Genomic DNA, 24,734 nt, shown 5'->3' with positions numbered 1-24,734 from the left:
AAATGTTTTAGATATTTCCGGGAATTTATTTTGAAAGAGCGGATTTGGCCAATAATGAATATTTTTTGTTATCCTTGAGAATGTTCTCTGCAAACCAGAGTGCTTAGAAGAAACTTCGAACTCTTAAAACGGATACAAAATGTCCCCAGGAATTGCCTTTCAGAAACAATCAAATACGCCAGAATCAACAATGACCATCATATATGAACATTCTTTATTAATCTGATCTGGGATATCATTACATAGATCACACTTCAATAATACATCTGCGCAAGAGACATCAATTCACAAGTAACTTCCTATCCCGCCTTATTAACCTGTTTAACTGATTCTAGGAATCTGGGGATAAAATATATATAGATAAAATTTCTGACAAACAAAATCCGATGCGCAGACACACGCAGATTATAATGACAGAAAGAAGACATACACAATACAATTCATTCAGCATTTCTTGGGGTACCAGCAACAATAGCAGCCAGGCCTACATCCATAGCAAGGAGGCGCTCCGTAACCCTTTCTTGGAGATCGCATGAGCGATGCCAAAATTAGGATTATCAGAACCAGAATTAGGATCAAAGCTGACCAATTCATCTTCGTCTCTTGAACTACTACTTCTGTTTCGCGCGAGAACAAATATGGTATGGCCAGAAGCGTCAGGGCCACGAGCAAGAACAGAACGACGTTCGAAGTGTGAGCATCGTGACGCCTTGGTTTACAGTAATAGTAACCCATCAATGGAGCTCCGATGAAGGCCTGCGAAAGTCGAAATTAGGGTTATAGAGAGATCCACCTACCTGAGAGGATAATTGAAGTCAAATACTACATTTATAGCAAGGAAAGCTCAGAGAAATTTCGCAGGAGAAAGAAGAAACTGCATAAGACTTCACCAAAAAAACAAAAAGCAAAAAAAAACTGCACAAGGACAAAAGAATCATAGCCAATATTGGATTAATAATACCAACCACACAGAACTCGTTATTGCAATTCAGCTTATCTATTGGAGCAAATCGCGTTTCCGTGGGAATGACTGTAATATCAATCAAACGTTCATGCACCAATATAAGGGAAAGGGACCACCAAGGAATTATACACTATTAAGACGCTGCTGATAATGAATAGAACTTCGGCCCGCACGCCGCGGGATATTTTAGAAATTTAATTTTTAGAAAATTAGAAATCATATTACCACAATATTTTTTTTGGCCAAAATATTACCACAATATTAAATAGAGAAAATTAATCTACAGCTATCTATACTTCCATACAATTTTCAATCAAGTTTCTATCGTTTTATTCCTCTTATCATGTACTCAATAGTTTTATTTGAATAAAACCTTAGTTAAAAATATTTTTTCTAAGTAAGTAATGCACTCATATTGGATTGGTTTGACTTTTACAATGTTGAATACATTCTAGATTCACACTGAAAAATGCTACTCTTTCTGTCATAAATATAAGATCCTTATACACACTAGTATAAAGGTCTTATATTTAAGATCGGAGGAGTAGAAACATTTATTAGGACAATTCAACTATGATGATTTTGATAAAACATTGACCAATAATTCCTTGGACTTGCCGTCATATATGGTATTATGCTTTCTTTTTCATGAGAAGACAAAATTCCATACTCTTAGTTCTATAATTTTATATTAAATTTTTATTTGGTTATTTAATTTTATTATCATTTTAATACTTCATTTTTAAAAACATAGAAAACAAAATCTTCTCATTCAACAATGTCAATTTTCAGAAATAAAAACGAGTAGTATGGAATTAAATTAACTAGCCTTTTATAATATTAATTACCTCATGATACCATGAAAATAAATAAAGATTTATGATCAAACGTCATTTCTTATACACATCACTCACTCTGTCATGAACATTGGTTGTTAGCACTTCTACCTTAATTTTTAAATTTAAAATCCAAATACCTTAAGCATATAAATTTAAGCACCTAATTTTTTTCTCTTAAAATCAATACATGCAAGTTAATTTAATTTTATGTAAGAATTTTTATTATCCAAATTATCAATATTAATGCTAAAAAGTTAATTCTTGTCCTTGATTTTGACTTTGTAACTTGAACTTAATTTCTGTTTTTCAATGTATTTTGATCTTTTAAACAAAAATTGGGAAATGCAAGTAAGGTAGGGTTTTCAGTTTTCCCCCTCTTCCTTAAGTAAGGTAGCGGGTTGTTTGTCTTCCCCGTGTGTGGCCAGAACGTAAGGCAGATTTACACACACACACACACACACAAGCATATCCCTTTCCTGTACACATAAAAGCATTTAAAGCTTCATTTCATGTGAAAATAAAAGCATATATTTAGTTTTTTCAAAAAAATTTATACAAGATTTTAATTTAGTCTCTTAATTTTAAAAAAAATTTTAACTCCAAAATCATTAGAATTAAATGATGAATTTTTTTATAACAATCACTATTATTTTGAAAATTAAAATTAACATACTAGTAAACATATTTTATCAATATTTAAAATCTCAATGTCATCATTTTTTGATAACAATTTTAAAATTAAAAGACTAAAATTATATTTTTAAAAAGTTAAGAGACCAAATTGAATTTTTTTTAATAAAAAAAATTTAGATGAGTTAGATATCTAAAGCTCACCAGGCCAAGATATGCTTTCAGGCTTAAAAAGAACTCATATAAGTACTTTCAGATTATCCATCAAGATCTTCATATCAGTAGGGAGATTCCAACTTACAACTTTATGAGTTATGAGCTGACTTCTTACCAATTAGACTAAAAAGGTATTTGGATGGAAATCAAACTACGGTTTTAAAAGTATTTTTACAGTACATGGAGTAAATATGTGGCGGACTCTGCCTCGTTTTGTGAAAAAATGCTTTTAAAAAGTACTTTTTCATCTTGCCAAACACCCCCTAATTGTTATTGATTAATTGAAACCTTAAAGAACTAACTACATATTCCAGGCCAAAAAAAAAAAAAAAAAACAAACAAAATGGCAGAAAAGATGGCAAGCTAATGGCTCAAAAATAAAAGTTGCCGGGCCCACTAGTAAAGGCTCTCCTGTTAAACTACTTTCTGACACAATCAATATTCCAACTTTCAACGGGGCCCTTCTTTTTCGTGAATTCATAGCCCACACAAACTAACCCTGCATCACAGTTACCGAAACAAAAACGAAAAAAACAGAAACAAACGAAAAAAGATACACAGCACATAAAGCATACATTTTTCATAAATGCTATGCCCAACTATTGTTTTATAAATAATATTTTAGGGGTTTAAAAAAATTCAAATGCTACATATCATAAACAATAGCTGCGAGTAATTATTTTCCTTTGAAGTTGTTAGCATTGCGCTTAAAATCATCTAAATCTCTTGCCAGAAAAGTGCAATATGAAATCCACCATTACCAGGATGCATATTGTCACCACATGATTCATAGACACGATTTAGTTAGCAAAAAATTAACCAACAAAAAAGAGGTATCCAGTTGATTCATATATCAAACTATCCGTACATAGATTTAACAAAAGATTATCTGTATAAAATTAATACCTTAAATACATTCGTCCATACTTTCTGTACAATTCCGTTCTGTCTCTCCCATGCAAATATTTCACACATTCTCTATCAATATAATGATCTAGACAAAATTGTTCACCTCATTTAGCGGAGGTAGGCTTAAGATCTCTGGTTTTGAACCCTAAAATTGTGGCATAAATCAGGTTTCTCATGCTCTAAGTAAACATAGTAAGTACACGGCATACTGCCATCTCAGGTGGAAATGGATCAATGTGAGTAGGAAGAACTAAGCAAGATTAAGAGCAAAAATTTACCAGGATCAAAAAATTTGCGAGTCACACTTTTCCTTCGTATTTGTAATTCAATTTATAATCACGCTGCAGATCTGCTAAAGTGTTTCTGCAAGGTCCCTCTACAAAACAGAACAGAAGTGAGAATAAATCCTTCAATTTTGATTTCACTCCCATAAATATGACTGAATCAAGATTGTTTACCTCCAAAAACAGTATGAAGATATTGAAGATCATCAAGTGAGCAAGCATCTATTAAAGCATAGACACCCGGTCTGAGAGTTTCATCTATTTCTCTGCAAAGTCACAGAGGCAACAGGTGACATCAGCCAATGCTACTGAGAACAGGTAAACATTCAATAAGTCGACTGTTTTTATAGTTAGTCCATTTCACGCTCAGCCTCTCAAATTTAATCTCCCCTGAAATTTGCAGCTTGTTGATTTTAATATTCAAATTATGAGAATGAAAGGCTTCAGTGTTTTGGGAAACTTGCGGGCATCTGAGATGGATGTTGTAATGTCAGGAAGAAACATAAATGGGCAATCTTCTCTATGACGGAAAGTGAAGTCTAATTCAGATAAATTTTCACAGAACACGGAAGAGAAAAGGTCAACATATCAAAACAGACGGACAACCTTCTGATGCCACTTCTTTTGGGACCATATCCTGAATAAACCCATATATAGTTAGACAGAAACAGAGAGCATTGCCGGTTAAACAAGTCTTTCTGCTGTTTTACCTGCAGCAAGCATAATCATAAAAAAGGGGTAAGCAGAACATAAATAAGCTAAGGCATCGTTTATCAAGCATAACCCTCATATGAATTTCTGAATTTCTCTATAGCCCACTTCTGCAATCAGTAAATATTTGCAAATTAATCAAGTTGAAAACAAAAATTTCCATTACTAATATTACAGGTTAGGAAAGGGAGCAATGTCAAGTGTTGCATGACTAATTCATACCCAAAAAAAAAATGTTTTTTCATACTTGAAATAAACACTTGTTTACAAAGAGACCCAAAGTAGGAATAAAAGAAAGAAGTTTACCATATTAACATGCAAGAAGACAATGTAATGATATATTTAAGCTCATACAGCAAGTACAGACAAACTAATGGACGCCACATACCTCCTCATAAACTCTTCGAAGAAAACAAGCACATTTTACTCCCTCTTCTACTTCCCATGAAAAGAGACCCTTATCATGTACCAACTCAAGACAGTTAAGAAGTACGGTAACAGAAGCTTCGAGATGAGCAACACAATGCTTGCACTCACTGGAAACATATAAAACGAGGAAGTTTTACTAGAGATTAACCATTGTGTCATAAGCATCAATACATACATTTCCTGGATTCCCAAAACAAAAAACAAAGCTGAAAATCATGCGAAGATAGTAAATATATGTTTAGGCAACGGTTATTTAGACTGGGAGTCTGGCAGTTTCTCTTGGGTTGATCTCCACTTCCTCTCTCTCGTCAATACTATCGCTCCTCTTAGTTTTCTTCAACGGCAAAGATGCAGGATGGCAGGTCCAGTATTTCAAATACGTGCAAGACCCCGACTTCAATATCCAAAGCATGTAATGCAAATAACTTGATATCTCAATTAGAAAGTAAACAAGCTTGTTAAGATATTGGTATAAACTACTAGATCATAAGATCTAAGCCACAGAAAATTGCTTTCTGTGACAATACCTACTAGTATTTTGAGATGATAGGATTTCATGATTCTTGATATAGGCATATATAATTGTTTCCCAACCGCTAGAACACAGCCTTTTGACTATTAGGTACATTAAACACGAAAGAACCTCCCAAAATTGCACATCTTCAAGCAGCACAGCCACTAATCTAGACATCCCAGCTATCCTCGAAGCACACATTCAAACCAAAGAAAGAGGATTCTCGAGTCATTGACAGACAACCAATTCCTGCTTAAGCCTATTCCATCCCACAACCCACAGAACATTTGGGAAGGCCGGTGGGGAATCTTCAAGCGGTTTGAATTAGTGATAGGGTTTTATTATTGACTTTCGAGTTTTGACTTACATGAGATTAATGGCATGGAAATGTGTACTGTTGACATATAACGTCCTAAAATTGGGTCTTTATTTATTTAAAAATGTCCTTTGCCTTAGAATTTATCAATAAAATTCTTCGCGCTCAACAAGTCAAAGTTTTGATGTTGAATTAGCTCTTGACATCATATCAAAACCTCTGTATGACCAGGTGGAGTAAAACTCAATGGACGCCACTCTCGATTCTTTACATTAAATTTGAGCACAATGCATAAGGGGCTTTACCCAATAACTTGAACTCAGATGATCACTGACATGATATAACCTCTACGACCAAGTGCTCTAGACTTGATCCTTGTCATTTAAACCAAGATTCAGGCTCAGCATATCACATAGTGGGCCTGTTCTTTGTCCACCATTCCAAACCACAAGGGATTTCGTGATAAAAGGTATGTTAGAGATTAAATATTATTGAGTCTTCACTTGTCAGCTTAAGCTTTTAAATTGAAATGAACCCGGACATTTCCTTTGGGAATGCTAAGAAGAAATTGATTATATATAAATTCAGATAACTATATTCGTACTTTAATTGTTTTTGTCGTAAATAGTTAGTCCTATTTTCTTAATTTTGGATAAAACGCCAGGATCTTATGACTTGGATGAATATTAAACTCTTGGCTCATTAATATCACACATGCCGCTTTTCTGTTTTGTATAATTAAATTAGATCACATACACCACTAGTTAGAAATTAAAATATAAAGAAAAGAACTATACCTTTGGTGGTGCTTAATGGTGGTGCACAACAGTTGACAACATGCAACGTATAGGTTTAATGAGAACTGGCGATCGACATGACATAAGTTCACTGCTTCTACTCGATGAGAAATTTGCTCTTCTGAAATCATCGAAGGATCTGATGAGCCAGAACCTTTAGAAACTCTAAGCTGATGAAAATTCTGAAAGAGTGCTGCAGGGATACGTAACAGATGGCCTATATGCCATGAATCCATCTGGAACAGAGCATGTTTCCTTGAAATTGTAATTAGTACTTCAACACACATAAGAATTGCTGCTCCTGGATCTGGACCATTGACAACATTTGATGTTGAATTCCCATAAAAAATTAGCGGACTCTGTAAATGTAGAATAATATTGAAAATAGCAGCTACTAAGCACTGAAAGTGTCTTTTGATCAACTTCAAGCCTTTACGACCTAAAAGGGAGAAAAAAAAAATGTCAGTATAATCTAGATAGGTCTTCTGGCAAGAAAAACAGAGTTTATTAATAGAACAGTAACAATCTTTCAAGAGCAGTTGTGTAATTTCAGTAATTAAAGATTTCATTGGTTTAGTTTTTCTTTAAGTCGAGTCATCACAGTGAGCATGGCCATCAGAATGTGAGCACTGCAGAAAGAGTTACAAGGAAGAGTCATCCAATTACTTTAGCATCTTCATTAGCGATGATGCATATGCTTCACCATAAATGCCAGTGAGCATACCGTAAGCGTTAAAATCCCGTTATTCATGCCCCAGACTTTTCTCTGCATTTACTATACAACATTTTACTTTTTCTTAATATCCTTTTCTATGAATCTTTCTCATTTATTTTTCCTGATTTTTAGTCTCTATTCGTCTAGAATGGATGTCTTTTTTACTTTTGGTGAAACACCCTCCTATGTAATTGTATTTTTTTTCCTCATAAAATCAACAAGATGAGAATGAGTTGAAATCAGATAACCAACAACTCTGAAATTCTTCAGTGAGCGAACTAATGGAGGAGCAATAAGGTCGTAACAGTAGACCATGCACCTCAACTGCATCATCAACATTCTTTACCATGACAAGAAGTAGTATAATAACTAAAAAACTATAGTACAATAACTTCAACAAAAGAAAAGAAAAATAATATGCAGAATCTCACTAGATTTTGAGAAAAGTAAAAACAATTTAAATGAATTGAAAATTTTTGAGATAGATAAAGATATAGTGCTACAAATTCATCCATGAATTAAAGGGCATCAAAGGAAATAAGGAATAGACAGAGAAATGAACCAGGACTAAAAAACTATAGTACAATAACTTCAACAAAAGAAAAGAAAAATAATATGCAGAATCTCACTAGATTTTGAGAAAAGTAAAAACAATTTAAATGAATTGAAAATTCTTGAGATAGATAAAGATATAGTGCTACAAATTCATCCATGAATTAAAGGGCATCAAAGGAAATAAGGAATAGACAGAGAAATGAACCAGGATGAAACATGTTAATTTTCAAAATAAACATATAAAGTGCCCTTATAAACTCTGACGTGTTACCTGAGACAAATTCAAGAATCATGTCAAATCCATCAATGCCAGCTGCAACAACTGAGGATATTTTCCCCCCATCTGTGCTTGTATTTATGTCATAGATCATAGTGCATCCTTCTCTCACTCCAACTAGAGCTCTTTCAACGGCCTGTATAGCAGAGAGGAGATGCATCTCCGATGGCTTCTCTATACACGATTTAAATGCCAACCGCAACCTAGCTTTAAATTCATTCAAGCAAAAGCAGTACAATTCTCTTGAAGAATGTTCCTCAAATGACCTTTCCTGAAGTTTCTTGGCAATAGACTGTCTCTCATGAAAGGTTAGAGTAGCTTGTTTTCCTTGCAAAGATATAGTCTTGCCTATTGCCCTCAGGTATAACTCTATCAAGTTAGTATATAATTTCCTGGATGAGGTAGGATCAGAGAAAGGAAAATAGCTTGATAATTCCCTCAGATAACTCAGAACACCATCTAACAAAAGGAAAGCAGGTTGTTGAGGGACTTCAGCCATCTCTATAAATTCTAATAACAAGACTTGTGAAATTTCAATAAAAGCAGGCACAACACTTGACAGCAAGGAAGAGCTATCCTTCTGCAAATAAAGTTTCAAAAGAACTGCAGAAGCAATTAAAAGTTGCCTTAGTAAGAAAGCCACTTCAGGGTGATCACCATTTAGCAAGCTTTGTAACAAAGGCTTATTGAGACCCTCAGGCTTCAAGGAATCAGCCCTAACCAAAATACTTGCAATGGAGTTTTCACATCCTGGCTCCAGCGATACCTCTGGGTTACTGGCACCTTTAGAGCCATCACCAAGGGATGACGAACCTGAGGAAGTAATTGCAGCTTTATATTTTTGTTGAATACCCCTTGAGGCATCAGCCTTAGTACATGAGGATTCAAGGGTAAAACAATTTGCCCCCAATGAACATAAGCTTTCGGAGGGCTGATTCTTATCAGAAAGCAATTTATGTGAAGAAAAATCAACTACTTCCACAAGAGCATATGTACAAGTATTTACATTAGAAATATGTCTGCTGTTCCACATCCACACTTCTTCATGATCACTTCCTTTCACATGTGCATGGTCCATCACATAGGCAAAGCTCCACAAAATTCCACTTAAGCAAGAAACTGTAAAAGACACCTTATTCATATTTTCAAGAGAACTACCAAATCCCACACTGCCGGCAGAATGAGCATCTTCTAGAGAAACACGCAAGCTCTGCATCTGGTCCTTCAAATTGTCGGTTATGAAAGTTAAACTTTTCACTGCATCAAACTCAAGGAGATCAACAGAAGCAACAGCTGACGAGGATGGGGGTGCTAATGCATCAAAGCCATTGCAACAAGTGACAGACAGGGAAGATTGGAGTAAATGACTTTTGTCATGAACAATTCGGTAACTGGACATCTCTTCACTAGGCTTCTCAGCTTCTTTATCAGTAGAAAGTGCGTGAATGATTTGATATTTCCCTATCCCCAACAAGACATATGATGTATGATCCATTAAAGAGAAAACCATAAATTTAAGAAGAGTAGTATCTCTAGCTGAGAATTTCTCTATATGCCCCAGAATCACAGAAACTGACTTGAAAAGCCAAAAAACAGGAAATGTACTCTCAGAAATGATTAAATTTGGTAAAAATGGATCCACTTCTGCTTTCTTGCAAAATCCCGTTATCATATACCTTAATGCCTTTCGGCAGGAAACAAATAATCTTAAGAACTCATAATAATGATCCTGGTTCACCGAATCCTGAAAGTGCGACAAGGAACTGACAAGAAGCCTGCAAAATTTAAGTCAGAAAGTGAGGATCATTCAATTTAAATGCTCCAAGGATTATTTCCAGAGAATCCCATCAAGCAAACAACTAACAAATGTATCTTAGATATTTTTATCATGGCCATCTGGATTTCATTTCCTTCTGTAAGGGCTGTCAGTTTCACTGTGAACGCATTTAAAATTTCTGCCATGCAAGAGAGGTTTTACACTTTCATCTATTCAAATTATTTTCTTGCTTGCATAGATAAAATAAGCAAGAGTTTCCTAGCAAATAGGTGAAATGATTCTGTCTATTAACAATATAAAATTACTCAAGCAAAAGCTGGTTCTAGATTCTAAACAAGGGAAGTTATCTTAACAGGAACAACTGAAACAAAAAATGAACAAGACCATAAGGAAACATCCCGCAGCTATATGAATGTACCTTTCAAGGTTGAATATACAAGTAACATAAAGTGAAAATGATCTTGCATTTATATCTGGAATCCAACATAAAAAGTTTAGCAAGCAGTGGCAAATTGCAAAACTTTTGCTGATGAGAGGAGAGGCCTTTTCTTCTCTGCCAAAATCTGCAGGCACCTTGTCACGTGATTGAGCTATTGACATCTGAACTGGAGAACAATCAACTGAAGAGTCCTTTTTTCCATCAACAACAATCACTGAGTTGTCAAGATCATTTATAAACTCAAGCCAGTTAAGTGATCTCTGAAGTTTGACATCTGAACATTTAATATTACTAAACAATGGCAGCACAGATTTCTCTAGAGCACAGCAAATCCTTTTGGCCAGATTCCTGCGGGTAAACTAAAACAATAGCATGGAATGAATAACTAGAATAGTAGTACAAGAACTCCACATAGCATTACAGAATTCAACGAGACAAATAGAAGAATTTATGGCGGAAGACCAAAGTTGACTAAGAGATTGGTGAATATCTATATGCAGTTACCTAGTAGTGACTAGTGAGCATAGAAAAGTGTGTGCGCGTGTGTGTGTGTGTGTGAGTAAGACAGAGAGAACTCCAGGAACAATAAAAAAAAAATCTTACTTTCTGTTCATACAAAATTGAAGAGCTTAAAAGTTCCGATGATATCTGTGGTAAAGTCACTCCTCTGACCCTTCTACCCTTATCAATCTCAAGTGAGCCAAGCTCCTGGAAACTGTTTGTAACACCGTGAAGGAAAGTACGAAGCAGGTGTCTCAAGAACCTCTTTAACTGCTTCTTGGAAGCATGATTGCCCCAAATATCAATATTTTTGCAAAGATTTGACCACATGGCCATTGGCAATGACTCATCATATGCAACACATATTCCTAGATCCCATCCATTGGTTTCATGAGGATCTTGGGAGGTTAAATCTTCACAATTTACTTCATCAGAACAGAAGAATGGTGATTGATATACACATGATAGGTTCTCCATCATAAAATTGGTAAGTCCAACTGCCTCTTCTTCTAATGCCTCGATTCGTGAATTATAATGAATATTTTGCAAATACTTGAACAAAACAATCTGCCTGTTCAAGTCAACAAGCCTCTGAAGAGTCATAGAGTGTAATGTGTACAGTAAAGGAGAACTGTCAGGTGAGCAATCCTCAAGATAGATGTCAGAGATATTTTGCATAACAGCAAGAAGTGAAGCAGAAGGTTGAACAATCCAAGAAAAATATCCCATGTCTCTCCCATCAATCCTCTCCATCAATTCACGAGCAGAGTATGCTATGAAGTCCCCCACTTCAGCAGACATCTTCTTAGATAAAGCAGGAGGCATAAGGCTGATTGCTTGCCTATGTAAGCTTCGGCACAACACAAGCAACTGAAAAAAGAACAGAATGACCCATTGACTGGAACTACCAAATTTCTTCAGAATTTTTCTCTTTCCAGCCACCTGATCAACAGTATTTCCCATGACATTTGAAAGGAAGTTGCATATGGTATTTGATTGTTGTCGTACTAGAGTACTCAAGTAAGGACGCATTAGCTCTATTAGTTCTCTTATAGAACCTCCAATCAGGTTACTGTTTCCCTCAGTGATAGTGAGTGATTCGAGAACTAATGAATACAGCCTAGACAAACCTCTACCAAGAATCACCATTCGCAGATTAAAAACTTCCCTGGTGCGTTGTACATGTCGTTTATTAAATTTTTCACCAACAACAAATGAAGAACATTCTCTTAACCACATAAGAGATTTAGATATATCATCTGTTAAATGTCGAATGCAACCACTCACATTCCCTTCTGGAATTGATTGAACAGCCTTATGAATGGCATTAGTGAACTCCTGTGAAGATAGTAGCCTGTCCACCGATTGTGAATGAACTTCATTAGATACAGACGTCAAAAACCTTGAAGTTTCTTCACTATTAGCCTCATCATGTATGGTAAGTCTAATAGCTTTGCACAATGCTAAAATAGCAATGTCCACCTACATCAGTTCAACATGTGTAAGAACATGCCTGAAATCCATCTAATGAAATAAAAGGCAACAGATGACAACATTTAAGAAGAAGAAACAATAATTATAACAATTAAAGAATGGCTGCATCCAAACTTTCTTCCCCCCTACCAACACCCTAGATTGCAATTTAATATTGTAGGCCCCAAGGAAGGAAAACATGAAAAAGGTAGAATAATTCATTATTATAATAATTCAGGAATGGCTTCACCAAACCCCACTTCCTCCATACCAACGCCCTAGAATTCAAATTCAGTACTATAAACCACCAAGGGGTGAGTTTGTGGTTTGTTGGTGAGAGCATTCAGCCATACATAATAGGTCATGAGTTCAAAATGGCAGTGAGATTCACAAACAACCACAAGGGGGCATAACCAATACTAAGGAAAAAATGCCATGTTATAGAGCAGTAATCAGAGTTTTGAAACTAACCTGGCGAAGTTGACTATAGAGATTGATTATTTGGCTCCCCAAGCCTGATATGCTGGAAGATAATGAACATTGATCAAGGGCATCCATAAAAGTCCCCCTGATTGCTAAGCATGATAACATTGTAAACCATAAGTTCACCAAATCTTCTCCAATAACCTCATATTCAATTTCCAAAAGATACCCTATTGCAACTAGGATCTCATTAACTGATAAAGTAAGCCTTTCCATTTCTATCCTGTTACTTACATCATAGTTGGAAAAGCATAGCAAAGTGGCAGAACATGACATTAGTACATTATATATTTTCTTCAAGAAATTAAGACAAGCTCCTCCAGTCATGTCCTCTGTCCTCACATACACCTTCTCTTGCATAAAACTAGCAAGCAAGTTACTAATAGATTTTAGTATACCATGAGGCCCTGCCAACATGAGTTTGCCATCAAGTTTACCTTGAGTATATTTATCAATCTCAAGTAACAAAGGCTCCATAATGTGAACCAAAAAATTAGTGAGCGATTTTTGAGTGTCAGAAGACATGTTATTTGAGCTATTCTCCCCTGATTCTAGCTGCCTTGTATCTCTTGTACTCTCCATTCTCTTAGTTGCTTCGTGCAGCACTGAGGTTCTCTTGAACTTTCTTGCCGCATTGACATACAAGTGAAATAAAAAACCTATGCTACTTATTGCTGTTGTGTTTTTTCTTGCTATAACTTTGCTCAATACATCAAATAAATGTCTATGATAACTCATAATAACTGCTCTTGAATCTTTTGATTTATCATCACATGAAGCAACATACATCTCTACACCATGTAAGCTAAAGAATCCATCAATGTGTACTGGATGAAACAATCCATAAGAAAGAACTTCTTCCACCAACTTCAACAACTTCTCTGTCCAAGGGCTATTGCTTCCATTTACCTGAAGCTTCAACTCACCCAACAAATGCAACAGGGGCTCAAGAAGTCTATCCACAAAATTATAAAATCCATTTTTCCTAGCTGGATGAACCCTCAAAAACTTTGAGAATGGCTGAAGCACCAAACACAGAAAATGTATAGCAAATTCACCCATATTGATCTTATCAAGGTGTTTGATATACATTTTTTGGACAAGCTCGAGGAGTATACAAGTTGTTGTAACCCATAACTCCAAATTTTCATTTGACAACCCACCATGGGACGAGAATACCAATGAAACACAATCAAGAGCAGTACCATATAATTTGTACCTTTCACCAGATATAAAAGATTCTCCTGAGCAGATGGAGGAACCCTCCAGCAGTGATAGAGCATTTTGAACAATAAAATGAACAGGCCGTAGGAGATGCCGAGACATATTCAGAGAAACATTAAACTTCAAAGACTCCTGCAAGCAGAACCTGAATATCTCCCAACAACGAAGATCCATATATGCCTCAACTCCCACCTGAGATCTTTTTCCGTCACTCAAATTTTTGTATCTAAGGAAATCAACAGTGACTGTATCCAATCATTAAGGAGATATAATAGTCTCGGCAGTTTTATTGTTTCACGATCCTGAACAGTGCCATCACCGTCTTCAATTCTTGATTGCACAAAACTGAAAGCTAATTCGATCTTCCTGCATTAACACAAACTTGTTGTGGTAAAGTGACAATACAAAATCTCATTGTTCCTTTGGATGGCTCACGAGAGGCATGGGAAAAAATAGATAAAATATACTCAAAAATTAATTTATTTGGACAAAACAAGATATGTACAACTATATAAGGCCTTTGCCCCCATGGGACTCTTTACCACTCTCTCTTACATATCTTACCGGGAAGAAATGTTATTTCTGCGGGCTTTTGGTTCATTTTTTAGCACGTGTTCAATAACTTGGATAGCACTATAGCACGTCTTCCTTCTGGGTTGACGGAGTTATGACTCACGAAAGTTTTGCCATTTGTTCTAAGAGTACTAAGAAACTAACTTGTGTAATGCAAAAGAAATATCTGATAGTTATATAGCCAGTCTCCGAGAGGACACTTCAATATTAGAGATGAACATAATGTGCTCTTCTTAAAGAGTAACAGCTACGCTATCAGTTAATCGAGCGTAATAACCAGAAGGGGGGGAGGGAGGAAAAAGTACCTCTGGAGATCAAGATGCTTGTTTTGGATGCATAAAATCAACTGAAGGTTCTTCCATGGAGGGGAGAATTCAAACTCGTTGGACTGGGAGTCTCTCTGCTCTGATTTTGTATCATCTTCCACTGTTCTCAGTTCGATTCTCTGCGCTTTGGAAAGCCTTTCGGTTTCCTCGGGGCTTCTTTGCTTTCGCTTCTTTGTTTTCTTTTGAGCTTTCATGTTGACATTCGCTTCCGGAGCCGCCATTAACATTAGTTAACAAGCAAGAGAGAATGAATTATAAGGGGAAAAAAAAGAGGAAGGAAGCCAAGTGCTAATTTACGTAACCAGAGGGTTTAGCAGAAGGAGCGAAGCAGGGCCTTTAACTAAAGGCGGAGAAAAGGAGCAGGGCAGCCCTTGACGGCGGGACCCATTTTCTCACTCTAGTTCTTTTTCACTCGGATGTTTTTTTCCGTTCGGGGATTACCTCCCAGTGTTCAGTAGCATTCACCAACAGCATATTTTTTTTCCCCGCCGAGATTGCGACAAAGTTTTTTATTTTTGGCGCCAGTGGCGATTCCCCCCTGTTACCACCACCAACAACCAATCACATAAATTTAATCTTTAATATAAGATTTATTTAACTAATTTGATTAGATTAAAAAAATTAGGTAAGTTAGTTAATTATAATAAATATGACACATTTTTTTAAAATACCATAATCATCTTTTTTAATACCTATTCTTCCTCTTCTACTTGATTATGGATGTGGGAGTATCCATAGAGATAATTTAGAGAAAATTGATAAATATGAGAACTGAATCTTATATTTAGAACCAAAATTAACTCAACAATTAGATCCTATATTAAAGACCGGAAGAGTACTATACTTATCAATATAGTTTTCTAACATGAATTAGTTTTATCTAGATATAATACTACCTCCGATCCTTAATATAAAACCTCGTTTAAATTTTATTTTAGTCTTAAATATAAGATCCCAATCCACTTTGTCTCTAATATTTGTGTATTTTTTCTAAGATAATCCTTTTAACAATGGTAATGGTAGGTATAGCCAATATACTTGATTAGTAAGGATATTTTAAAAAAAATAACACCTATTTATGACAAATAACTAACTTAACTTCTTTTCTTAATTTTCTTAAATTAGTCAATTTACTTTTATGACTAGCATGACTAGGATTGGAGCTAGTATAATAGTTCATCCTATGCATTCTTCTGTATTAACTAAATTTTCTTATTTTTATTCGACTTACGTACTGTGCCCGTAACTTGTAAGGATACTCTTTTTTTTTTTTCCTTTTTAATGTTATTTGATCCTTTTTCCCAAAAAAAAAAAAATGAATTGGCTCTGGTGGCCGCTCAGCCAAAGCTGGAGCTTGGAGCGCCCGTTAGTGTTGGGACGGGCCTTTGTCTAGTTTCCAATTCCTCATGATTTGCAGCCTGCTTGGTTCAGCGAATGGAAACGCAATGGAATGCAATACGTTTACAGCATGTTTGGTTCTCTGAATCCCAAAAAATGCAATGGAAATTTTAGTACTGCATAATTAAGAAGAAATTATATATACATAAAAATGTTTGGTTACATTACAGCCAATATGAAAATAAATAGGAATGATAAATTAAGAGACAAAGTTACTCCTGTCAGTGTATAAATATAATGGATTAAAATTGTGTACTTTTTTGTACAATAGTAAATTAATAGACAAATCGTCCACACCATGAAAATTTGAAATTTTTATTAATTAAAAGTGTGTATGCGCATGTATTATATGATAACCAGTACAATACATCTAGGACTGAACCAGCGAGTCGAATAATTGTGCGTAGGTATCTATACATAAACATATATAGCAGTGTTGCTTATATACTACTACAATTAAATTCTCTGTTTTAGCTCACTAATTTTTCTGGCAGCATTATACCAAACTCCTTTTAAATTTTGAGTCAGTTGCATATAATCCTTTTCTTTATTAAAATCTTATAACTTCATTTTTAAAATTGTTTTAAATTGTCATTAAAAATTTTTTCTTCACTCCATTTCTTTCATATTGGGTATTAGGTTAAAGGTAATCAGCACGGCAAAATACAATTCTCTTTATACCATACAAATCCAATCAAATATTTGAATCAATCAATTACATCAGGATTTCAGATAATATCTATCCTCTCATAAAATTCAACTGAATGGGCTATTAATTTCTAATACTTTTGTGCACTGCAATTACTGTAAAATATACTCATTCAGTCCTAAATATAAGACTCATTTTATATTGTAATTTATACTGTAAAGTGAATCTTATATTTAGGATTGGAGGAGTAATTCATTTATTCCAACAAAGGAAAAAATAGTTCATTTATCAACTACAGTGAATTTGAATTAAATTTTTAGAAGGAAAAAAAATCTACTGCCATTAAAGATTTAGGGTGTGTTTGGGTGACACCCCAAACCATGGTTTGGGGACCCAAACCATGGTTTGGAGTGTCAATCACCCAAACACCCCCTCTAAAAACCAAAACCATGGTTTTGGGTCAAAACCATGGTTTTGGAAAAAGCAAAAAAATTTTGCTTTTGGAGAAAAAAGAGAGAGTGTGAGAGCCTATATGATATGTATCTTGTTATTTTTTTTATAAACATATTTTTTGATAAACATATTTAATCTTATATTTTATAAATATATATACACATTAATTATTTATTAATTATATTATCTTATGTATTATTAATTATGTTGGTAAAAAATATATTATTAACAATTTTATTCCTTCAAATTAAAATATATCATAAAATCTATTTTTTCTGTAATTATCATATTAACTTATGTCTTTTTTTAAGTAATTTGTATATATAAAAAGTGCTTCTGATAACAACTATCCAAACACTCTCACTTCTCAGAATCACTTTTTTACAAAATCTATTCTTCACAGAATCTATTCTCCCCAGAATCTATTCTCCAGAATCACTTTTCCAAACCACGGTTTGGTTTCATCCAGACACACCCTTAGAGTGGTAATGTGCCTATTCCTCATTGGCTTCCAGTCCCAGGCAGGTAGAGAGGCCATCGATCCCACGGGACAGTTGATTCAAGAATCTCGTGATATATTGCGTGATGAACTGTTATGTTTAGATTTTAGGCCGCGGTTTTTAGAAAACCATATCAAACAATTTATACAGCTTTCAATATTTACAATTTTATTTTTGTTAAAAAATCATATAAATTATTTATCATTTATACTTCTGAATGTTTTGAAAATGTTGCAATAATTTTTTAGATTTTTATATTTATAGTACCGCTATTACCAACTTTGAAGAAAACACTATAATTGATAATTTTAATGTGCCATGACAAAAGTTAATTTCTAAAACTTAACCGTGTTTGGATGAGAAGAAAATTAGAAAGGAAAGAATAATAGGAGGATAAATTTACACAAATAATAATTTTTTAACTATTTTTAAAAGTTTTATTTTCTAATATTTTCTCCCTTCTATGTTATTCCTCCCAACGTCATTAATACTCGGTGTAAAATTGTAAATTGACATGGCCAGCCCAGCCGTACTTATAGTGGCCCTAAACCATGCCAAATAGGAACAGAGTGTTGGCCGTTTTGCGTCGTCGGCTAGCAAACACGTTATTCTTAATCCCCCCATGTCTGAAACGCGCCGCGTTACGCTGCAGTCCGCGCCATTACGGTCCCTCCACTATGTCTGTACCTTCACTCTCTGTTTTGGCCCTTCAATTCCCCAGCAAATGAAGTAAACGGCACATTTTCTATCTTATTTATCAGAAAATAAAACTTGGCAAAAATTGTACAAAACATAATGAACCGCGCATTCTAGAATTCTAGTTCTTTTCCCGCTCCCTCACACACTCCGTCACACCTCAAGAGTGTGTGTGTGTGTTACCAAAATATCTGCCCGCCCGAACAAATCCAAACCGTCAAATTCAACCAAAAGCTGCCTCCTGGCCGTTGTTCATAAGCTCACAGCCCCCTCTTCTGTTATTTCTTTGACAAGGACGTTCACGGGGTCGTTCTTCCCTACTCGCTAATGCATTGTTGTGGAAGCTCTCACCACCTACAAGCTCTTCAATCTTCCCGAGAACAGTGCATTTTATTCTCGTGTTTTCTTCTCTGTCTGTGCCTCCTTCTAGCTGGTTCTCGAGTTTCGCGGTTAGTTTTTTCTGATCTTGAATTACAAGGTTCTTTCCTGTATTTTGATGGCATATTCAGCTATTATATGTGCATTGTGTTTGTGTTTGTGGATTCCTGCACTTTATATGATTGCATGAATATTGCGGAGTCTTTTGGTTCGTTCATCCGTGGCATGAGCTTGGTTGGAATAATGTGTAAGCCTTATAATCTTGAACAACTTCTGATTGTTTGTAATATTCTCTCTATCTCCCCGTCTCTCTCCCCCTCTCTTTTTCATTTCTTTCTTTCTTCCCGAATCCTCTAATAGGTTGCGTTACCAATGGAAATTCTGTTGTATTGAGTTAACCTACTTTGGAATCTGGAAACTAAATTCACCAGCTACGAAGAAATGGTGGTGTATATATATGTCTTGTCTCGCGGCGATATTTGTACAATCATAATCACATGTCTGTTTTGTTATTATTACATGGTTGTACAATGCCCTTTCACCTAATAATTTATGCATTTGTTCCAACGGGCAAAACAAAGATTCTAGTGAAATGGATCGATACTTTAAGAATATGTATCCGTGTCACTTGTTCTCTCAAGCCGCGCGGTTTTGTGACAGATCAAGCACCAGTGGCTTTTATGCAAACATTACTTATGTTTATTCCTCTGCAAAATCTGAAAGGTTGACATGATGAACTCATTCCGGTTAGTATTTAGTTGATAATGGGATCCATAAATTGTATAATGCTAGTATTGTCCGCAACTATGCGTTATGATAATTTATTACCGCCAATTACTCCATTCTTTTATTTTAATTTCTAACAACTCCTGCTTTGACTGGAGACTACATTCATTTTTAATTTTGCCTTGATTTCATCAATGGTCGTTCTTCGTCTTCTCCTTCTGATGTTAAAGCAGAATCAAATAAAGAGTAGCTCAGATATCAGGGGATATTTTCCAGTTAAGAAATGACTTTGTTCCGCAAGAATGTAAAATACAAGGAGAACATTACTTTTTCTTCAATCAGTGATCTGGAATGCCGGACGCACGGACCATTGTGTTGTTTATTGTCTTGAATTAACAATCTGAGCAGGATCTGCTTCAATTAAGTAGGATCTTCAAATTAAACACTTTTCTTGGCGGCTATTTGTAATATTTAACAGGAGTCGTTTTGAATCTTTACAAAGTCGAAGTCGCTACCATTTATATGGAGAAAAATATTTTATTTATACATATATATATATTATATGGCTTTATACGATATCGGAGATTTACTTATGATGCGTCAAACTGAATGGATTAACATGTTATACCAAAAAGTTAGACGTCTGGGCTGGTTTTGCTTGGGTCTATGAAGTTTCCGAATCATAGAATTAATTAATTTGGGCATCATGTTGTGTTAATTATGTCATGAATCTTATGAAACTCTGTTTTTGGGTCATTGAATCTTACCAAGCTTGATTGCAGAATTTTGAGCAGTACTACTACAAGTGCAATACTCTTTTTAAGCATTAAAATTGTGGGTAGTATCAGCCGTTTTCCATGGATGGTTCACACAGCGGCAGTTTTGAAAAAACAGATTCACAAGATAAAGACACAGAAGTCATGGATCGTGACATTTCAAAACTGTTAGGGAGGCGAAAGGCGGGTGTGAATATTATAGACAGACAGAGATCATGTGAACTAAGAATAGAGAACACTCATCGCCCGGTGGACAATCTTGACAATGCACTGTCTCCACTTAATGGATCAGTTACTAATGCCCCAGTAACACCGGCGTCGGATCCACATACAATCATAGTTGAAGGTTGGGAGGCTCTGAAGCGTTCCTTAGTATATTTTCGTGGTCAACCGGTTGGGACAATTGCTGCCTTGGATAATTCAAAAGAGAATCTAAATTATAATCAGGTGCCAGGACCTTGTCATTTCATAAATGTATCTGAATGTTCATCTGGGGAGAGGGGATGAGTTTACAAAATCTAATAAACTCTCTGTATCATACTAACAACACTGGGGATGAATAATGATTGTAAGATACATCACTGGTTGTTTTGTACCTAAAATAGCCAGTTTGTCTTCATTTCCTTTTTCCTCGAAGTTATTTATGACATGGACCTCCGGTGTATAGCCATCAAACACTTGGAGCTTTTGGTTACCAATAAGCGATACTTCTAATTCTAGGAATTTACTCTTACACCAAATAAGCTGGCTTATTTTTTACAAATGAGTTTTCTACATGTTTCCCTCTTGTCATTGTGTTTTACTTCTATTTGTTTTACCGGGACAGGGGTTGGACTACTGTATATTGCTCTTACCAATTCTGCCCATTTTCAGTGATGGAAGATGTTATCTAAGGTACTATTTGTGTCCGTAGGTGTTTGTAAGAGACTTTGTTCCAAGTGCGCTGGCTTTTCTGATGAAGGGGGAACCTGACATTGTTAAAAACTTTATCTTGAAGACTCTTCGCCTTCAGTCGTGGGAGAAAAGAGTTGATAGATTCCAGCTAGGAGCAGGAGTGATGCCTGCTAGTTTCAAAGTATTGCATGAACCGGTCCGAAAACATGAACCAGTCCGAAGGGCTGAGACCTTGATAGCAGATTTTGGTGAAAGTGCAATAGGAAGGGTTGCTCCAGTAGATTCAGGATTTTGGTGGATCATACTGCTTCGTGCATATACAAAATCTACCGGAGACACATCCTTGGCTGAACTCCCAGAATGTCAGAAGGGCATGCGACTGATTCTCAGTTTATGCCTTTCAGAGGGGTTTGACACGTTCCCAACTCTTTTATGTGCTGATGGATGCTGTATGATTGATCGTAGAATGGTGAGTTCGTAGAAATTTATGATACCTCATAGTCGAAATGGAAACTAAGGCTTTCATCAATTGTAGGATGAGATGATTTTTCTTAGTTTTTTCTACCATTATATGGAAAGAAGAAATCGTTTGTATGCCGACTGTGACATCAACTGAATCAAGAGTCCATAGAATATGCATCAGACCGATATTATATGGTTATCTTGAAAGGGGATATTTCTTTTAGATACTCTTTCATTCGTTTCTAGTGTTTATTTTCACTCTATCCTACTTTTAATTGATGATGCGCTGTTTCAGGGTGTTTATGGGTATCCCATTGAGATTCAAGCACTTTTCTTCATGGCTTTAAGATGTGCCTTGCAATTGCTTAAGCAAGATGACGAGGGAAAGGATTTTGTGGGAAGAATTGTCACTCGGTTAAATGCCTTAACCTATCATTTGAGAAGCTACTATTGGTTGGATTTGAAGCAGCTAAATGATATATATCGCTACAAAACAGAGGAATACTCACATACTGCAGTAAACAAGTTTAATGTTATCCCTGATTCTCTTCCAGATTGGATTTTTGATTTCATGCCTGATCACGGTGGCTACTTCATAGGAAATGTCAGTCCTGCTAGGATGGATTTCCGGTGGTTTTGTCTGGGTAATTGCATGGCAATTTTATCGTCCCTAGCTACTCATGAGCAATCCATTGCAATCATGGACCTCATAGAATCACGGTGGCAGGAATTAATCGGGGAGATGCCAGTAAAAGTTTGTTATCCAGCTTTAGAAAGCGATGAGTGGCGTATTATAACGGGATGTGACCCCAAAAATACCAGATGGAGTTACCACAATGGGGGTTCTTGGCCAGGTACTGTTCTGCCCTTAGCTACCATTTGCACGGAAATTCGTCATAATTAGTTGTACCGGTATTTCTATTCTCCTTGGCACTTTGGATTATTAATGTGATTATTGTTGGGTTTTCATTCAGTTCTTTTATGGCTTCTCACGGCGGCCAGCATCAAGATTGGACGGCCCCATATTGCAAAGCGAGCCCTTGAGACTGCTGAGACCAAATTGTTGAATGATAACTGGCCAGAATACTATGATGGAAAGCTCGGCAGATACGTAGGGAAGCAGGCACGTAAATGCCAAACCTGGTCCATTGCCGGTTACTTGGTTGCTAGGATGATGCTGGATGATCCATCCCTTGTAGGCATGGTATCATTTGAGGAAGACAAACATCTGAAGCCTATACTCCAAAGGTCTAATTCATGTTAGCTGTTGATTTTGTTGTCATGGAAAAGAGCGGGACAGTGGAGTTAGGAAGGTGGAGGAGTAACACAAACCCGCTTCTTCGTTACATTTGTCATTTCACAAGTTTAAACATTACGTCTCCAACAATATTGCTCCAAGTTTTTGCGCCAGATTAGGAAATACAGAGTCACATGTAAGTGAAGCTTCATATGGATGTTTGATGCTTCAAGCCCATAAAGCTTCAGAGCAATTCTTCGAACATTTGTTATTAAACGTCAATTACTTTTTAACCGATTGTTCAAAATTAACTAATTTAATTGATTGAATTCAAAATTCGAATAATTAACTGATATAGATTTAATTTAACTAATTAATTATTTTTATTATTGTTTATTTTGTTAATTATTTTTGTATTTTAGATCGTGGATGGTTACTCCACTCACCCCACTTCCTCACTCCCCTCATTTTATTTCCTTTATTTATTTTATTTCTTTCTTTTATTTATAGTTTAGGGTTTTAGTTTGTAATCATACTTGGCATTTGGAATTTATTGATCAGTTTTTCTCCCGTTCTCTCTGCTTCTCTGCTCCTCCTCTCTTCTTCTTCCTCTTCTCTAACTTCTTATCCCTTCAATCCTTTCTTGTTCTACATCAATTTTGGTATCAGAGCCTGGATTGATTGCTTCATTCTACTTTTTCAAACTCATTTTTCAATCCCCAAACACGTCCTTGTTGCAAAACCACTCACAGCCGCCGCTCCTTCACCATTGTTCGCTCATTTTCGAACGACCGTTCACCGCGCCGCCACTTCCATTCTCACCGTAGGCAACAATGCGTCCAGATCTCAAGGTTTCACAACTAGAAACCACCGGAAACAGCCTCCACGATCCAGTCGAACTCCCTCTGCGCAACGTCACTGTAAGCGTCACTGCCAGAAGTCTCACTCGTCCGGCATCCGATCAGCGTGAAACAACCACCATTAAGTTCGCCTCGAGGAATGCGGCCTGTTCCCTGAGTTTCATTGCCAGAAGTCCTCCACGCGCCTCCATGCGCCATCACAGTCTCTGCGTGTGAGATCCACGTGCCTCCGTGCTTATGCAGTTCCATATTATTTTTAGAGAAAATTACACATTCCGACCCATATTTTCCAGTAAATTTCGCATTCACCCTAGATTTTGAAATTTTGCAGTCTGACCCAATTAGTTCGAGGAAATTACACTTCTGGACCCAGATTTTGTCAAAATTTTCACTTCGGCCATAGAATCCTTTAGACACTTTGGGGTAATTTTTAGTTTTCTAGTCTCTTTAAGTGCGTTGATAAGGCGCAATTGACCCTCTCTTTAACTTACTATGACTAGTTTGACATATTAGAGGTTACTATTTTGCTTTTGCCATTCTATTGATTATTATTTACTGTAGATATTATATTTTATTAGCATTTCCATTTGTTTAATTTGGTTTTATATTATAGTTATTAAAAAAAGCCAAAAAAGAGAGAGAGAGAGAATTTATTTTCATTTTATTAGTAGCTCTTTACTTACTTTATTATTTGTTGTTAGCTTTCATCTATCTATTGCATGACTATTCGTGATATTGAAAATAGACAAGACA

General features: G+C 35.8%; 2 protein-coding genes and 1 long non-coding RNA gene across 3 annotated transcripts; 1 reads left to right on the top strand and 2 right to left on the bottom strand.

Annotated features, from left to right (window-relative positions):
* Nucleotides 1-187: 187 nt before the first annotated feature.
* LOC114725634 (uncharacterized) lies at nt 188-1,077 on the bottom strand. Its single transcript, XR_003738430.1, has 2 exons — nt 966-1,077; nt 188-797 (listed from the first exon to the last, which is right to left on the bottom strand). It is a non-coding gene; the product is annotated as an uncharacterized LOC114725634 (long non-coding RNA).
* Nucleotides 1,078-3,453: 2,376 nt separating this feature from the next.
* On the bottom strand, nt 3,454-15,238 carry LOC114725630 (uncharacterized). Its single transcript, XM_028912156.1, has 10 exons — nt 14,932-15,238; nt 12,818-14,419; nt 10,976-12,355; nt 10,352-10,731; nt 8,151-9,931; nt 6,610-7,048; nt 4,942-5,089; nt 4,449-4,552; nt 4,017-4,108; nt 3,454-3,934 (listed from the first exon to the last, which is right to left on the bottom strand). The coding sequence occupies exons 2-10, from the start codon at nt 14,225-14,227 to the stop codon at nt 3,858-3,860; spliced, it is 5,811 nt and encodes a 1,936-aa protein (XP_028767989.1). The 5' UTR covers nt 14,228-14,419; nt 14,932-15,238; the 3' UTR covers nt 3,454-3,857.
* Nucleotides 15,239-19,027: 3,789 nt separating this feature from the next.
* LOC114725650 (probable alkaline/neutral invertase F) lies at nt 19,028-23,148 on the top strand. The gene is made up of 5 exons (XM_028912177.1): nt 19,028-19,097; nt 20,535-20,975; nt 21,442-21,891; nt 22,180-22,738; nt 22,859-23,148. The coding sequence occupies exons 2-5, from the start codon at nt 20,610-20,612 to the stop codon at nt 23,146-23,148; spliced, it is 1,665 nt and encodes a 554-aa protein (XP_028768010.1). The 5' UTR covers nt 19,028-19,097; nt 20,535-20,609.
* Nucleotides 23,149-24,734: the final 1,586 nt, after the last annotated feature.

Source organism: Neltuma alba, unplaced genomic scaffold (assembly GCF_004799145.2).
Source record: "Neltuma alba isolate B1F8T4 unplaced genomic scaffold, ASM479914v2 tig00012259_pilon, whole genome shotgun sequence".
Taxonomy (NCBI): Eukaryota; Viridiplantae; Streptophyta; class Magnoliopsida; order Fabales; family Fabaceae; genus Neltuma; species Neltuma alba.
Note: the sequence above shows the minus strand (reverse complement) of the source record. Positions and strands in the feature narration are given on the sequence as shown.

What these genes read in the sequence shown, in the direction of transcription:
- LOC114725630 (XM_028912156.1), bottom strand. Translation starts at nt 14,227, where the DNA reads ATGGATCTTCGTTGTTGGGAGATATTCAGGTTCTGCTTGCAGGAGTCT. An exon ending in TGTATATTCAACCTTGAAAG is followed by an intron (nt 9,932 to 10,351) that starts GTACATTCATAT and finishes TAAATTTTGCAG; the next exon opens with GCTTCTTGTCAGTTCCTTGT. An exon ending in TCTTCATACTGTTTTTGGAG is followed by an intron (nt 3,935 to 4,016) that starts GTAAACAATCTT and finishes TCTGTTTTGTAG; the next exon opens with AGGGACCTTGCAGAAACACT.
- LOC114725650 (XM_028912177.1), top strand. Translation starts at nt 20,610, where the DNA reads ATGGATGGTTCACACAGCGGCAGTTTTGAAAAAACAGATTCACAAGAT. An exon ending in GTATGATTGATCGTAGAATG is followed by an intron (nt 21,892 to 22,179) that starts GTGAGTTCGTAG and finishes GCGCTGTTTCAG; the next exon opens with GGTGTTTATGGGTATCCCAT. An exon ending in CAATGGGGGTTCTTGGCCAG is followed by an intron (nt 22,739 to 22,858) that starts GTACTGTTCTGC and finishes GTTTTCATTCAG; the next exon opens with TTCTTTTATGGCTTCTCACG.